The sequence below is a fragment of the Budorcas taxicolor genome, chromosome 14 (genome assembly GCF_023091745.1).
Source record: "Budorcas taxicolor isolate Tak-1 chromosome 14, Takin1.1, whole genome shotgun sequence".
In the NCBI taxonomy this organism is placed as follows: Eukaryota; Metazoa; Chordata; class Mammalia; order Artiodactyla; family Bovidae; genus Budorcas; species Budorcas taxicolor.
Genome location: NC_068923.1, coordinates 77,437,876 through 77,455,108, shown reverse-complemented (window position 1 = coordinate 77,455,108; position 17,233 = coordinate 77,437,876). Strand labels below are relative to the sequence as shown.

At 37.5% G+C, this 17,233-nt stretch overlaps 1 protein-coding gene across 1 annotated transcript in view; it reads right to left on the bottom strand.

The window, feature by feature from the left end:
* Positions 1 to 17,233, bottom strand: part of RGS22 (regulator of G protein signaling 22) — a 136,200-nt gene that overhangs the window by 21,346 nt on the left and 97,621 nt on the right. The window contains 4 exon segments of the mRNA XM_052651583.1: positions 1,720 to 1,899; positions 6,880 to 7,041; positions 9,776 to 9,844; positions 12,660 to 12,818. Coding sequence (XP_052507543.1) covers positions 1,720 to 1,899; positions 6,880 to 7,041; positions 9,776 to 9,844; positions 12,660 to 12,818 — 570 coding nt within the window.

The following is a 17,233-nucleotide window of genomic DNA, read 5'->3' as shown; positions in this document are numbered from 1 at the left end:
ATAAAGCAAAAAAAAAAAAAATTAAAATCAATGCAGGGGTGCAAGTTTAATCCCTGGTCAAGGAATGAAGATCCCACATGCTGTGCAGCCAAAATAAATAAACAAATAAAAGTAAAAAATCTAATATTTCAGTAAGACAGAGATAGATGGCAGCGAGTGGAAAGGCATCTGCTTAGAGAGATATCGATGAAAGAATATGGTCTCCAGTCTGAGGACGATGGGAGTAGTCGAAATTGAAAGCAGAGAAGTGACATGATCAAATACACATTTTGAAAAAGATGGCTCCATCTGCGGTAAGTTAAATGGTTTTGAGAGAGTCTAGGGGCAGGGAATTTTGGTAATCAATGTGAGACACTGCAGATGTAAACTGAGGCATGGAGTTGGAGAAAAGTAGATAGAATAACAGATAAGGAGACAAATGGATACATGTTAGTGACTGAAGATCACCAAAGGTCAGGGAACAAAGGAGAGAGAAGATGTGAAGATGGCAACCAGATCTCCGGCTTGCACACCTGGGTAGGAGCTATGTCATTCTCTGAGCTTCCTTAGGGAACACGGAAACAATAGATTTGGTGAGGTGAGGCCCCTAAATATTCTCTTGTTCTCTGATACCCTAAAGATTATATTTAAGATATATCTGGGACTCTGTTTTGGGAAATGAGACAGAAGGCATAAACTAAAGGACTCCAGTAAAGTTCCCTGGCTGCGCTCCCTGGACAGCGTGGCGGAACCAACCAACATAAGCAGCTCAAGACATTCACCATCAGCCTCGAGGCTGTGATCTGGATGGGCAGGCCTTGGCCTGGCCATCAGGAGACCTAGGCTAGGCTAAGTGATCTTTTCATTAACAGATGCTACAATTCTGACACCATGTTTTCTATTTCTCCCTAGCAGATCATCAATCATCTCTCTATATTTTTGCCTATTTTAATGCATAATTTGGATGGTGAGTCTGCTTTCGGTTCCTTTTAGGATTTAGAACACAGCTGGCTTGCAAATGAAAATGTTAAGGAATAATGGTCTGTTTCCATGCTCAAGGGCATTCATACCCTAAATCTCTGTTTCATATCACTTAAATCATGACAGGGCCTTCCCTATTACCCCTATTATAATTTATTTTTCTTAATCATTTTTCAGGAACAACATCACTAAAAGGCTTTTCAAAATGCAAATAAACTATGTTAAGCAAATCACTGTTTTCTATTATTTATCTTAAAGAGAAGTAACTTGAGCAGGTTAACAGGCATGATTTTCCTTTCATGAGCTTGTGTACTTTATGTTGGTTGGGTCCTTAAATCTCCTCTCACTTACTTTATGAGCTATGTGAATATTCCAACTTTTAAAAATACACAAATCTTGGGACACACATAATTGACACATTTTTTGTGGTAGCAGATATTTTATAAGGAAATATGAATGGTGGGAAAGGAAGGAGAAATTAGTTGGGGATTTATAAATTAGAAATAAAATGATAACCATGCAAAGTCAAAGTATAGAATTTTAAAAATTATATTTGCTGTGTATTACCATCAGCAAAATAGCAAGTTACTAGTTTCTATGTTATGTGGCATTGGCAACGTTTTTCTAATGAAGTAGAATAAATCCCAGGATTAGGAGGAGTCAAACCTTGCCAAATATGAATAATACAAAAACTTTAAAAGAATATCTAGACTACTAATCTATTTTAAAGTACGCTTACTACATGCTCTGATTTCTTACCTGTGCCTCTCTGAATACATACGGTCCCAACTCCTTCCTGTGTTCAATAATCTTCTGGGCTTGCTCTACTGGAATGTCAATTTGTAAAGCTGGGGGGATGCTGGAATTAATAAAGCAGTTGATAATAGTCATAATCTTCTTGTGTATGATAGACTCATCACAATGAGAATGGCACAAGTCCTAAACAAGGAGGAAAGACAGATCAATACATGATTAATGCATTAATAGAACACTTTATAGAATACATCAGTATGTCTTTCAGTTAATATAACTTCAGGTCAAGAGAGTACGGGGACATGTCAAGACTATCTTAAAAATCATAGATTTTATTTTTCTTGGATTTGAAGAACCTAAGCCTTTTTTTTTCTTTTTTGCTCCTAGCCTGTGTCTTCATGTCTGTGTGTGTCATGTTCTGCCACCCATTTGGTCAATCTTTGCCTTTTAAAGGAACCTAAGACTTTGACACATATACCTTAAGTAAACACAGATTTCATTTTAATCCTGGTTGCTTCTTCTCCTGGCAAAGGAACAGCTTTAGTGTCTGCTTTGACTCATTTAACAAATTCATATTAAGTACTTGCAAAATGCCAGACCTTGAGGTGAGCCCCAAGACACAGTACCTGTCCTTTAAAGGCTCAATATCTACAGGATGAGAAGCATGAAAACACATGATTCCAATCTGAGATAGCTAATAAGTGGCACAATGGAGAACAAGCACCTAACTCAAGTTGCAAGCGGACACAAAAGCTTCTTCCACCATAACTGCTTCTACGCCAAGGTGATTTAGGCTCAAAAATGCTAGCATATAAATGGGAATGCTGTATTTAATAGGTGTATTATTATGCATCTCAGTATCTATATTTTTTCAGATAACCTATTACATTATCATCTTTATAGCTAAAGAATTTAAATACAGTAATAATATATGTAATGTGCCAGTTTTATGTCAGAGATGTAAGGCTATCACTTTTTAAGACAAAGAGGTAGCTGAGCTTGAATTATGACATTTCCTTGCTAAAGATATTGTTCTCTAAATGACTAGAAAACACAAAAGTTTGGAAACTTGTAATTCTAGGCCAGGAATTAGCCAACATTTATTAAGTGCTCACTATATGACAGGCATTGTAATAACTGTCTTAAGGACAATTAAAGAAAGAAAATTTCTAGTGTTTGCCATATAAAACATTACATAAATTTTAAGTTTGGCATAAATTATATGTGAAAAATCTTGATATAAATGTTACACTGAGACAACAGTTAGCATTTTTATGCAATTTAGTACTCCCTCAGAAAATGCCTATTTATAACACATGCTTGCTATGTTACCCAAAATTAAATTTTTTGCTGTTACTAGTGAAATTATTATATATCTGGTGAGCCAAGTTAATTATTATTTTTTAAATTAATTTTTATTGGAGTATAGTTGCTTTACAATGATCTTGGTTTTTTATTATTATGGAAATATAAGGATTGTGAAATAAAAACAAATTTGTGAAATTATACAATGTTAATTTTGAGAGTGTAGAGTCAGAATTTAGACAGAATCCAACCTGGCATTTTTTCTGGTTTTTATGCCCTACTCTACCATTAGCTGAGTTCACTTTTACTTATTGTTAAGGTTTCAGTTTAAGCACACAGTCAACCCTTGAACACGGGTTGGGGGTGGCCGGTGGTTAGGGGCACCAACCCCACCCCTGCAGTTGAAAATCCATGCATAACTTTACAGTTGGCCATCTGTATCTGTGTTTCCACACCTGTGGATTCAAACAGCAGTGGACTGTGAAGTACTGGGGTCTGAATTTGTTGAAAAAAATTCAGATATGAGTGGACCTCGCAGTTCAAACCCTTGTTGTTCAAGGGTCAACTGTACTGTTCTCTGCTAAACGTTCTGTGTCTGCCTCGGTCGAGGTGACGGCCAGCTTCGGTGCCTCACTGCACCCTGTGCGCCTCCCACCCGTCGCACTGCTCACACTCGCATAGCCACCTGCTCTGTAACTTGTCTGTCCCGCCTCTGACACTGCAAACCCTGAGAGGAGAGACTGGGTCACAGTTGTAGCCTCAGGTTTTAGCCTGGCCCTGTAGATGCTCAAAAAGTGTTTGTTGGATGTATATATCCTTCCAGTCTTTTCTCTTTAGGGATACATACACACATACACACACTTTATATTAAATCATACTGCTTTCTAGTAGCTAGGTTTTAAAAAATCAGTAAGATGAATATATTTTTCCCATCACTGATTAATCTTCCAACAGCAAATTTTTAATGCCTTCAGAGTGTTCTAATGCATAGATTATAATTAAAGTAAGCAATGTCCTGCTGTTGAACATCATAGTTCTTTCCAGCTTTTCACAATTCAGAACTATGTCTGATTAAGATCATAGGAGCCATCCCTTTGCATATTATTACAATCATCCCCAGGAGGGAGTATAACTTAGTGGTTAAGGCCAGAAGCTTTAGCAATAGAATGTCTTGGCTCAAATTCCAGCTCTCCTACTTAGTTAGCTGTATGAGGCACAGAAGTTTAACTTTTCTGTGCCTTAGTTTCTTCATCTGTAGAATGGTGAGAATTAACAGCTTTGACCTAGGATTCTTACAAAGGATAAGGTAGTTATCACGTGAAAGGCATTAAGATAATATCTGACAGACACAAACACTTAGTATGAGTAAGCCATATAAAAATGAGCTCAGTTAAGACATGCTAGGTTTCTTTCTGGCAAACTTCCTCAAGACCTAATTCAAGTATCATCACTTCTTTTTTTTTGAAAAATTTTTCTTGGGAGTAGAGTTTACAATGTTATGTTATGTTTCAGGAGTACAGCAAAGTGAATCAGTTTTACATATACATATAACCACTTTTTTTTAGATTCTTTTCCTACATAAGTCATTACAAAGGACTGAGTAGAGTCCTCTGTAAGAATCATCACTTCTGCTGAGACTTCCCTGACCTACCACCCTCCCTGAATCATCCCCTCCTCTGTATCAAAATTATAACCAGTTAGAATATATATTATAATCAACATTATTTCATCATATTTTGTTTTCATGGATGATTCCCCTCCTCGAGGGAAGACAATGTATTGAATCCATGTTTTTTTATTCCTGCCATCTAGCATTTAGTAAATACTTACTGAATAAACACATTCACTTAAATAGCATGGTTTTTAATAGCTATATAGGATTATATGTCCCCCATTCTACACCACAGAAAAGATATTTAAATGAAGACCAAGGGCAGCTTTGGAGGAGTGACAGTCACAAAGCGTTGACTATGTATGAGTCTCTGTTTTTTTTTTTAATGCTTATTTTGCGCAGTTTATCTCCTTACCTTTTGTCCTAACAGGGTTGGACCTACTCATATTCATTTTAGCTTAAAGACCATAATAATTTCCTGTTCTGGAAAAGAGATCTTACCCCCTTTTTAATTTTCAAAAAATTATTTTATTATTATTTATCTTGTGATAGATTTTGAAAGAACTTATATCTCAAAATACTTTTTTTCTCCTTGGAGAAATTTTTGTGTTGAGAAAGGTACAAAAACTGTGGATAACAGAAAAGAGTAGAAAATAGTTTCATGGAATGCTGGAGAAAGTCTGGAAGCAAAATGGTATTGAGCAACTACTAACTATATAGAATAAACATGGTGAAGAGTATTAGTGCCACATATCCCTGCCTGGAGAAGGGAATGGCAACCCACTCCAGTATTCTTGCCTGGAGAACCCCACGGCCAGAGGAGCCTGGTGGGCTACAGTCCACAGGGTTGCACAGAATCGGACACGACTAAAGTGACTTACCACACAATCTAAGCAATCCGTGCTTAGATCATAGTTCAATTGAAAGCCTTATCCTCTTGAATTCCAGTTTTATTTTTACTCCCTACTTTTATAAAAAATGGGATTAAACAGGCTGATTGCAAGGTAATGAGCCTGCTTACCTTAGGAGCAAGGATGTCTACTCTTACGTATTTCGAGACAATATTTCTGTTTTCAAGTCTAGGTTATATAACCTAGAGAGTCCTTTCCTTCTCTCTTCAATGCAGAGATTCTATATGATTTCATCAAATAATTAAACCTGATAATAAACTGCTTTGATAGCTAACAGCTTGCTCTTTCACTTATTTTGTTAAGAATTTGCCATTCTGATAGAGAAGCCTCTTTCATTTCTGATGGTTTATTTCTCTGTAATCCATTATCTTTGAACACTATTGCTGCAAATATGGTTAGGAGGAATTTTTGTAAAGAAGCCTTGGTTAAAGTGCTGAATATGAATGTCTTCAGGAAAAAATGTACATTTATAGATAAGTAATATGCAAAAACATAGTTAAAACTTTTCAGGAAAATTCTCATTAGAATATATGTGAAACCCTGAAAAATCTAATACCATCATTTCAAGACTAACTCTTACTCTTCAGTATATAATAATAAATATATCTAATATAGACAATAAATATCTCAGTATTTACATATTGGTATCACTGCAGATGGTGACTGCAGCCATGAAATTAAAAGACGCTTACTCCTTGGAAGAAAAGTTATGACCAACCTAGATAACATATTCAAAAGCAGAGACATTACTTTACCGACTAAGGTCCGTCTAGTCAAGGCTATGGTTTTTCCTGTGGTCATGTATGGATGTGAGAGTTGGACTGTGAAGAAGGCTGAGCGCCGAAGAATTGATGCTTTTAAACTGTGGTGTTGGAGAAGACTCTTGAGAGTCCCTTGGACTGCAAGGAGATCCAACCAGTCCATTCTGAAGGAGATCAACCCTGGGATTTCTTTGGAAGGAATGACGCTAAAGCTGAAACTCCAGTACTTTGGCCGCCTCATGCAAAGAGTTGACTCATTGGAAAAGACTCTGATGCTGGGAGGGATTGGGGGCAGGAGGAGAAGGGGATGATAGAGGATGAGATGGCTGGATGGCATCACTGACTCGATGGACGTGAGTCTGAGTGAAATCTGGGAGTTGGTGATGGACAGGGAGCCCTGGCGTGCTGCGATTCATGGGGTCGCAAAGAGTCGGACACGACTGAGAGACTGAACTGAACTGAACTGATGAAGACATCAAGTTGGGATACAAATCTTGTCCATATAGTTAGGAATCTGATATGTTAATGCATTTCCTCCTTAAAAAGAGGTGGTTTTCTCCAGCTTCTAATACAATACCTTATATTTTTGTACTTCTTGCCAAAAGAGCACCCCATTTTCCAATAAATCTCCTTTTAGAGCCACAAAGCGTTGAAATTGTCTTGCAGTAACTGGATTCAATAAAGCTTTACGGAAAGCAATGATTTCACAAGACGAAGATATCCACTTACTCTCCACAGGCTGTCCAAATCAGAGAATACATCAAATTAGCTGTGTTCTAAAAATTAATAATAAAGTCATTTATTAGGCTAAAAATTACCAACTTCTATCTCCTTTGTTTTGGGCTGTTGAAATTTATAGCATGGATAAAGAGAATTTGGCAACTTCCCCTCTCTTTCTTCTCCCTTTTGTCTCCTTTATATTTTTATGGCATCATTTTTTTAAGAGATGGGGAGAAAATGAAATGATTGGATGACTTAGAATCTATGATTATATTACAGAGGACTGAGAATGTTAATAATCATTAGAGTTTGAGAGATGGTGAAAAACTATACTTGGGTATATAGTATGAATTCTTCATGATGTTATGCTTATATATTATTATTTTATACTATATGTTATATATTAATATATAATTTTCCTGACTTTCAAAAAGTAAAAGCAGTTGAACATTTAAGATATTTTTTAAAAAACTGTAGGAAAAATTACCAATTCATCCTATTATAATTTAAATAGGAAATTTACTGTGGAGCTTCACTATAATTCTATCCTAGAAAGATAGTGGCGTTTTCTTGTCTTTGTTTTTGGTTTTGGATTTTGGCTTGTGGGCTTGCAGGATCTTAGTTTCCTGACTAGGGATCGAACCTGGGGCATCGCCATGAAAACGCTGAGTCCTTACCACTGGACTACCAGGGGATTGCCGAAAGGCCAAGTTTTTAGGGTGGGGCATCTTTATGTTATTTTAATAATAAGTTACTATTAATAATTAATAACAAGAAGAAATTAAACTATTATTGCATATTTTTGACGATACACTTTCTCTGACCCAGGATTCACTTTACACAACAGAAAAGACATACTATTTTACTATAAAGGCCTCACTTTTATAAAGGCATTACTTATTTTATATCCTCTCAGTTTTGAAGTATATGAGGTCTACTTGTCTTGATATACTCTTCTTTGTCTCTTTCCTTCTTTCTGGCTGTGTTGGTCTCAGCTGCTGTGAGCGGGGCTGCTCTCCAGCTATGGTGCGATGGCGTCTCACTGCGGTGGTTTCTCTTGTGGAGCATGGGCTCTAGAGTGTGCAGGCTCGGTAGTTGTGGCATAGGGGGTTAGTCGCCCACAACATGTGTAATCTTTCCAGACCAGGGATCAAACCTGAGTCCTCTGTGTTGGCAGGTGGATGCTTAACTGCTAGACCACCAGGGAAGTCCTATTATGTCTACTTTTTTTTACCTTGACCATTTTAGGTCACATATTCACCACCACCCCCCCCCCCCCGCCTTTAGCCTCTCAGATTAAAAAACATAATAGATTTTATTCAATTTACTGAATAGATTTTTTTACATTTGATAAATTTATTGAAGTTCCCAAAATCTGAGGTTAGCCTACAACCATGCCAGGAAGCATCATTCTAAAGGCAATTTTTTGGATAAACTTAGGAATTATAGTAAAATCAATGACAAATATCCATTATACATAATAAATATCCGTTACTGACAATGCGTAAGCTATGTTTCTTGAAACAAATCATATGTGACTGACGATAAAAGTGTTTAAGAGAACTATGTAAAAGGTCTATGGGAACACAAAGGAAGGAGTAACTAATTTTGCCTGGGGGAGCAGGGGCTTTGCAGAGAAAGACTTTGAGGGTGACTGCTGAGGTGGAAACTGCGAAGTGAAGGCAACTCCAGGCAGTCTAGATGAATGGGGGTGCCTTCATCGCAGATAAAGTGAATAGTCTATCACAATTTTAGTGAGGCACATGTGGAGTTTCAAGGACAAAAAGTTAAGACCCTCACCAGATGGTCCATATTAAAATTACAGCCTTATAAATAGGAACAACTATGTATTAGACTGGGATGTTTATTTAAAACCCACTCAACAAATAATGTTTTAAGACCTGCTTCTTAAGATACTAAAACTTAGTAATTTAACTAAAACCTATAATTTAACTAAACAGAAAATAACACAATATATAATGCATAATAATATGAAATATAAGGCCATTCTATTTAGCATTTTTTTAAATACATAAAAGGGACAAATATAAGAATATTTCCTTTCGAGAAGAAAACACAGGAAAAAAAAATGATCCTAACTGATACATATACTCCTCTAATAGTCTAACAGATTTTTATCTTTGCTAGATTGTGGACGTTCACCTGGGTCTAGTCTGACATTTTATCAAGACCTACAGAAGGATGAATACAAATAAATTTGTAGGCTCCAAAAGAAGACTGTGTTTATCATTCTTGTTAAGAAGAAAAATAGGCAATTTCTAAGAAGGTACGATATTATAGTGGTTTAAATAATCACCAAAATGACAGTTATCTTAATTCTTTTAAAGTTAAAATATACTTCTAAATAAAGAGGATAATGTAAGATAATTTAAGTTACTGATTCTGCTGCATACTCCTCATTCTTTTTGTGTAATCTATTCCCGGTAATAAATAAACTATCACATGCTGTCTCAATAAATCCATCACAAGCAAAATAATTAAAATAATTAAAAATATATATTTAAAATCCAATCACACACTTCCAGAGTTGAGCAGGTCAAGGAAATCTTTAAGAAGAGGGCTCTAGTAGAATTACACTTTCCCTGAGAGTCCTTCAGCCAGTTAAGAATAGCGTCAGCATCTGCTGGCTTAGAAAGCATTATCTACAATGAAGATCTTTGTATAGGAAGGGGAAGAAAAATACTTTGACAGTTGGGACTTACAAAACGAAGAATATAACAAATACTACTTGCCTTCCAGACTCCAATTTTCCTTTCACGCTTCTGTAGTAAAAGCTCTTCAGCTATGTCTTTTATCTGTACCTAGAAGCAAAACCAATGATTTTATCCAGTTATTCAGAATGTCCACAGTGTTGAAATCACTTACTCATTCAACAGCTTTAAAAAATGCGGTAAAGGTCTGTGGGGGACTTCTCTTGGTCCAATGGTTAAGAATCCGCCTTTGAATGCAGGGGACATGGGTTTGATCCTTGGTTGGGGAACTAGGATCCCACATGCCATGGGGCAATTAACCCCGCATGCTACCGTAACTACTAAGCCCATAACACAACAAAAGATGCTGCATGTGAGGCAATCAAAAATAATTTTTTTTAAAGGTCAGTGTGGATAAGAAAGAGAGCAGGAGAAAGAAGATTAAGACTTAGAAATGGAAGCCCTGCCCAGGTCCACTCAAATTCTCTGAAGTTTCCTCATCTTCAAAATGGAATGATACCTGAGTGTACTGCCCCAAAGCTAGACAACTTTGAGTCACATGGAAACTGAAGCTGGAAAGAAAATTAAGACTTCCCAGATTTTTGTGCTATTCTCCAGCCACAACTAATGGATAGCTGGTGAGAAGCTGGGGCTCTGTGATGACCGGGAAGGATGGGATGGCAGGAGGGGAGGGAGGCTAGGAAGGGAGGGCAGGTATGTATAATTCTGGCTGATTTGTGTTGTTGTATGGCAAAACCCAACACAACACTGTAAAAATTTTAATAGAAAGATTCATGTTGGACTAAAAAAGAAAAAAAGTACAAAAGTTACTCAATACAGTGAGGGAACACAGTAGACATTTCTTGAGGTTATTGCCTGCTCACAATATTTTCCATTTGGGAGAACCACCCTTGCCAAGTTTGTGCTCAGCGACTCTCCTCAACAGCAGGTAGATCCAGGAGCTGACCTAGAGTGACAGGGACTGGAATCACTGCTGCTGAGTCTCTTGGTAGCTACATGGTGGAGAAAAGATCTCAGAAGTCTTTTTGCTGAGTTCCCAGGGATGTCCTGGCCCCTGGCCAGCTTTAGAAATAAAGCTTGGGTGTCAACTCTTCCTCTGAGTGTGTGAGATGCTCCAGCATAATTTTATTACAAATTCTTGATCTCCCTTCCCCTTTGTCTTTGCTTAAGGCTGCCAGAATCAGTGTATGCTGCTGGCCACCCAAAGAATTGCTAAGTCAGGAAGGAGCTGTAAATTAGAATAAATATTACTGTGGTAATCATAGTGAGAAAACATGGTAAACAAGATTAGTAAGCCAAATATCTTTTTACTTGGCTTTGGATAGACAATTAGTTTGCTGAAGAAAGGAAATGAGGAAATCTGAATTGTTCCAAAGCTTATTTCCATGAACTTTCTGCTTAAAACAAGTCAGGTCTTCTCCCCCATACTGTCAGTTCAGTTCAGTCGCTCAGTTGTGTCTGACTCTTTGCGACCCCATGAACCGCAGCACGCCAGGCCTCCCTGTCCATCACCAATTCCCAGAGTCCACCCAAACCCATGTCCATTGAGTCAGTGATGCCATCCAGCCATCTCATCCTCTGTCGTCCCCTTCTCCTGCCCTCAATCTTTCCCAGCATCAGGGTCTTTTCCAATGAGTCAACTCTTCACATGAGGTAACCAAAGTATTGGAGTTTCAGATTCAACATCAGTCCTTCCAGTGAATACCCAGGACTGATCTCCTTTAGGATGGACTGGTTGGATCTCCTTGCAGTCCAAGGGACTCTCAAGAGTCTTCTCCAACACCACACTTTAAAAGCATCAATTCTTCGGTGCTCAGCCTTCTTCACAGTCCAGCTCTCACATCCATACATGACCACAGGAAAAACCACAGCCTTGACTAGACTGTGAGGTCTATGTTTCCAGCTGTACTGCGTTTTCCATAACTTAAAGTGCTGAGAAGACTAAGGATCTTTCCAGATAAGTAAGACTCAAAGTGTTTGATAAATTAACTATGGAAGGCAGGTTTTTAACATCCTTCCTGGTCAATACTAATAGCATGTGCTTTGCACACTAAACTCCAGAAGTACATGTTCTGTACTCCTTGTGTTCATTTTGTAAAGATCAGGTTTGCCTGTTTTTAGATGTGATAATGACATCTAAAATTATCAAAGCAATACCTGCTTCTTAAAAAGTACAAACTAAACAAAGTAAAGCAACAACAACAAAAACCCTACATTACAAAGTAAAAATCTTTCTCACTCCCCATACCCATTCCCAGGAGATAGATCCTTTTTTGATCTTTGCTTATAAACATAAATAGAGATAGAGAGGAGAGAGAAATGCATAGACATATATAGAGATATAAGCATATATAATGGGATTGTCATCTACATATTGGTCTGATCCTGCTTGTTTCACTCAATAAATAACATGTTTCATCATCAATATTTGTAGAAATCTCATTTTTATAATCTCATTTTATATGGAAATCTGCATACTTTTCCACAGTATGAAATTATCATTATTCATTTGATTATTCCCATTCATATACCCTTGCCTATTTATATGAAGACCCAATAATAATATAAAAAATAGTAACTATATTAAGACAATATGTGAGTGTTTGCTGTGTGCCAGGCACCATTCTAAGAAACCACACATATATCATTTCCTCTTCATAACAATCTTATGAAGCTATTACTCTTATTAACTCCATTTTTTTTCCAAATGAGAAAACTAAGGTTTATAAAATGTAGTGGTGCACAATTAATATGTGGCAGTGTTGAAATTAAAACTCGAGAAGTCTGGCTCTCAGCTGTTAACCACTATGCATAGTAGTACGATAGCTGAGTCAACAGGTATGCACATTTAATGTTTTGAGAGGTGCTGTCAATTGCTATCCCAAATTTATATTAACTTAGATACCTTTATCTTTTGACGTGCTGCAAACTGTTCACTTGCAAGAAACAACGGCAACCAAACATTTTCTAGTCTATTTAGGACATGCTTCTGAATTTCAATTAGAACAGCTGCATCAAGTTGCTCATGGAGAATCTTTCCCCAGCCACCACTTAAATTCATTATCTAAGAAAGGAAAAATGAAACAAACTTCTGTATAAGCAAAGAAATACTAATGGTCATTAATTTATTCATTCACCCCAAAACGATATGCTGAGCCCATGATAGGTGCCAAAATTTTCATTTTCTATAAAATAGCTCCTGGCTATATTGTGTATAGCAAAGACAGATAACTCCCCTATTATTAAACAGAGAATTGTGGTTTATGTGATGGTTGTTTTAGAGGTATGATTTTGCCAATTTAGTCGTTTCAAAGGACACAGGGATTTGTATCCTGTGTGACAACTGCAAGGCCATTTTTTTTCTCTATGGCTTCAATTTCCTCAACTGTAAAATAAGGCCATTAGTCTTTTAGTTTTCTAAGTTCTCTTCCAGGTCAAATATTCTATGAATCTCTGATTCCACTCAAATGGACTTCTTTGAGAAGGCATTTTCTTTTATTTGAGAAAAATAAGGCATTACTTCATCAAGAGACAAACGACTCAGGTATTATAAATGTGCACATCACCAGTAAACACTGGGTTGGAGACAGTGGAATGACGGTGGTGGTAGCAAGGTAGCAACAACTTCAAAGAAGAAAACAGAGATGACAGGAAGCAGAAAAAGGCCAGGTTGCACAGATAACAGTTGCTGACTTGCATCAGTAGCCCTTTTATAAGACACAATTTCTCTGCAGCCAAAATCATCTTCTACAAAATTGCTGGTTTCAAAAATACTAATGGCCATAAAATTAATTAATTAAAAAATACTAATGGCCATTTCCTACTAGAAATCATTGTGGTTTTTACCTGTTTCTGTGTACATATCACTCAAAACTGGTGAGTTGTTTGCACAGAGGAAGAAAAATTGGACTCCTCATTGGAAAAATTATCTCTTCTTAGCTCTCCTTTTACTAATAAGATTAAATCCTAAATATAATATTGTTTTATATAAAAACAAAAGAGAAACTCTACCATCTTTTAATAATATTTATCAAATAGTATAAACAATAATATGGTTTCTGTATTAAAATAAGAAGAAAAGAGAATAAAAGACTACTTTGCTAATCAAACTGCAAACTGGGCCACACAACTAAAATTAGAACTAGCATGGTCTATATAAAACAAAGTGATACAGGTATCCTTAAGTATAAGATAGGCAAATAAAATGAAAGACAAAGGTGAGGAAGAAGGGTCATTTGGAAAACTCTTCTGTAATAAGCCCAACCGTTTGCTATGACAGCAATGGGTGACTTTTTCCATTGCATTTTTAATTCTCAGCAAGTTTTACTATGGAAGGTTCACACAGTAGCATCAGATACCATGAAACCTCATGCAATGCAGCACAAGCCAAATAGAAAACAAACACTTTCCATGTGTTTATTTCATACTTTTGCTTATTGAGATACTCCCAGCCACTTTTGCTAATACATCCCAGATTTGTATCTCAGGGAACCAAATGCAAGACATTTTTCTTAAGGTTGCTTAATTCTAGAATTTCTTTTCTCACTTACTCCCAAGAACTTTTGTTTATTTTCCCCTCAACGATCTAGATTTTAAACTTGGTATGCCCTACTTATGAATACCTCTGAATTTTTCCTTAATTTACTGAATTAATCTGAGATTCATTTTTTTTTTTTTCTTAACAAATGTATGCCATTATGGTTGTGATCCACACAGTCAAAGGCTTTGGCATAGTCAATAAAGCAGAAGTAGATGTTTTCCTGTAACTCTCTTGCTTTTTCTGTGATCCAATGGATGTTGGCAATTTGATCTCTGGTTCCTCAGCCTTTTCTAAATCCAACTTGAACATTTGGAAGTTCACGGTTCATGTACTGTTGAAGCCTGGCTTGGAGAATTTTGAGCATTACTTTACTAGCGTGTGAGATGAGTGCAATTGGGCAGTAGTTTGAGCACTCTTTGGTTTTGCCTTTCTTTGGGATTGGAATGAAGACTGACCTTTTCCAGTCCTGTGGCCACTGCTGAGTTTTCCAAATTTGCTGGCATATTGAGTGTAGCACTTTCACAGCATCATTTTTTAAGATTTGAAATAGCTCAACTGAAATGCCATCACTTTCACATTAGCTTTGTTCGTAGTGATGCTTTCTAAGGCCCACTTGACTTCACATTCCAGGATGTCTGGCTCGAGGTGAGTGATCACACCATCATCATTATCTGGGTCATGAAGATCTTTTTTGTATAGTTCTTCTGTGTATTCTTGCCACCTCTTCTGAGTATCTTCTGCTTCTGTTAGGTCCATACCATTTCAGTCCTTTATTGTGCACATTTTTGTATGAAATATTCCCTTGGTATCTCTAATTTTCTTGCAGAGATTTCTACTCTTTCCCATTCTATTGTTTTCCTCTATTTCTTTGCATAAATCACTGAGGAAGGCTTTCTCATCTCTCCTTGCTATTCTTCGGAAGTCTGCATTCAAATGGGTTTATCTTTCCTTTTCTCCTTTGCCTTTAGCTTCTCTTCTTTTCACAGCTATTTGTAAGGCCTCCTCAGACAACCATTTTGCCTTTTGGCATTTTTTTTCTTGGGGATGGTCTTGATCCCTGCCTCCTGTACAGCATCACAAACATCTGTCCATAGTTCTTTAGGCACTCTGTCTAACAGATCTAATTCCTTAAATCTATTTCTCACTTCTACTGTAAGGAATTTGATTTAGGTCATACCTGAATGGTCCAATGGTTTTCCCTACCTTCTTCAATTTAAGTCTGAATTTGGCAATAGGGAGTTCATGATCTGAGCCACAGTCAGCTCCCAGTCTTGTTTTTGCTGACTGTATAGAGCTTCTCCGTCTTTGGCTGCAAAGAATATAATCAATCTGATTTCGGTGTTGACCATCTGGTGATGTCCATGTGTAGAGTCTTCTCTTGTGTTGTTGGAAAAGGGTGTTTGCTACGACCAGTGCGTTCTCTTGGCAAAATTCTACTAGCCTTTGCCCTGCTTCATTCTGTACTCCAAAGCCAAATTTGCCTGTTACTACAGGTATTAACTTCCTACTTTTGCAATCCAGTCCCCTATAATGAAAAGGACATCTTTTTTGGGTGTTAGTTCTAGAAGATCTTGTAGGTTTTCATAGAACCATTCACCTTTAGCTTTTTCAGCATTACTGGTTGGGGCATAGACTTGGATTACTGTGATATTGAATGGTTTGCCTTGGAAACGAATAGAGATCATTCTGTGGTTTTTGAGATTGCATCCAAGTACTGCATTTTGGACTCTTTTGACTGTGTGGATCACTACAAACTGTGGAAAATTCTGAAAGAGGGGAATACCAGACCGCCTGACCTGCCTCTTGAGAAATCTGTATGCAGGTCAAGAAGCAACAGTTAGAACTGGACATGGAACAACAACATGGAACAACAAAGCAGGAAAGGAGTACATCAAGGCTGTATATCATTACCCTGCTTATTTAACTTATATGCAGAATACATCATGAGAAACCCTGGGCTGGGTGAAGCACAAGCTGGAATCAAGATTGCCGGGAGAAATATCAATAACCTCAGATATGCAGATGACACCACCCTTATGGCAGAAAGCGAAGAAGAACTAAAGAGTCTCTTGATGAAAGTGAAAGAGGAGAGTGAAAGAATTGGCTTAAAACTCAATATTCAGAAAACTAAGATCATGGCATCTGGTCCCATCACTTCATGGCAAATAGATGGGGAAACAGTGGAAACAGTGGCTGACTTTATTTTGGGGGGCTGCAAAATCACTGCAGATGGTGACTGCAGCCATCAAATAAAAAGACACTTGCTCCTTGGAAGAAAAGTTATGACCAATCTAGACAGCATGTTAAAAAGCAGAGACATTACTTTGCCAACAAAGGTCCGTCTAGTCAAAGCTATGGTTTTTCCAGTAGTCATGTACGGATGTAAGAGTTGGACTATAAAGAAAGCTGAGCGCCAAAGAATTGATGCTTTTAATTGTGGTGTTGGAGAAGACTCTTGAGAGTCTCTTGGACTGCAAGGAGATCCAACCAGTCAATCCTAAAGGGAATCAGTCCTGAATATTCATTGGAAGGACTGATGCTGAAGCTGAAACTCCAGTACTTTGGCTACATGATGCGAAGAACTGACTCAATTGAAAAGACCCTGATGCTGGGAAACATTGAAGGCGTGAGGAAAAGGGGATGACAGAGGATGAGATTGTTGGATAGCATCACCGACTCAATGGACATGAGTTTGAGTAAACTTTGGGAGTTGGTAATAGACAGGGAAGCCTGGCGTACTACAGTCCATGGCATCACAAAGAGTCAGACACAACTGAGCGACTGAACTGAACTGATCCCATTATGATATAGGGCTTCCCTGATAGCTCAGTTGGTAAAGAATCCACCTGCAATGCAGGAGACCCTGGGTTATTCCTGGGTCAGGAAGATCTGCTGCAGAAGGGATAAGCTACCCACTCCAGTATTCTTGGGCTTCCCTG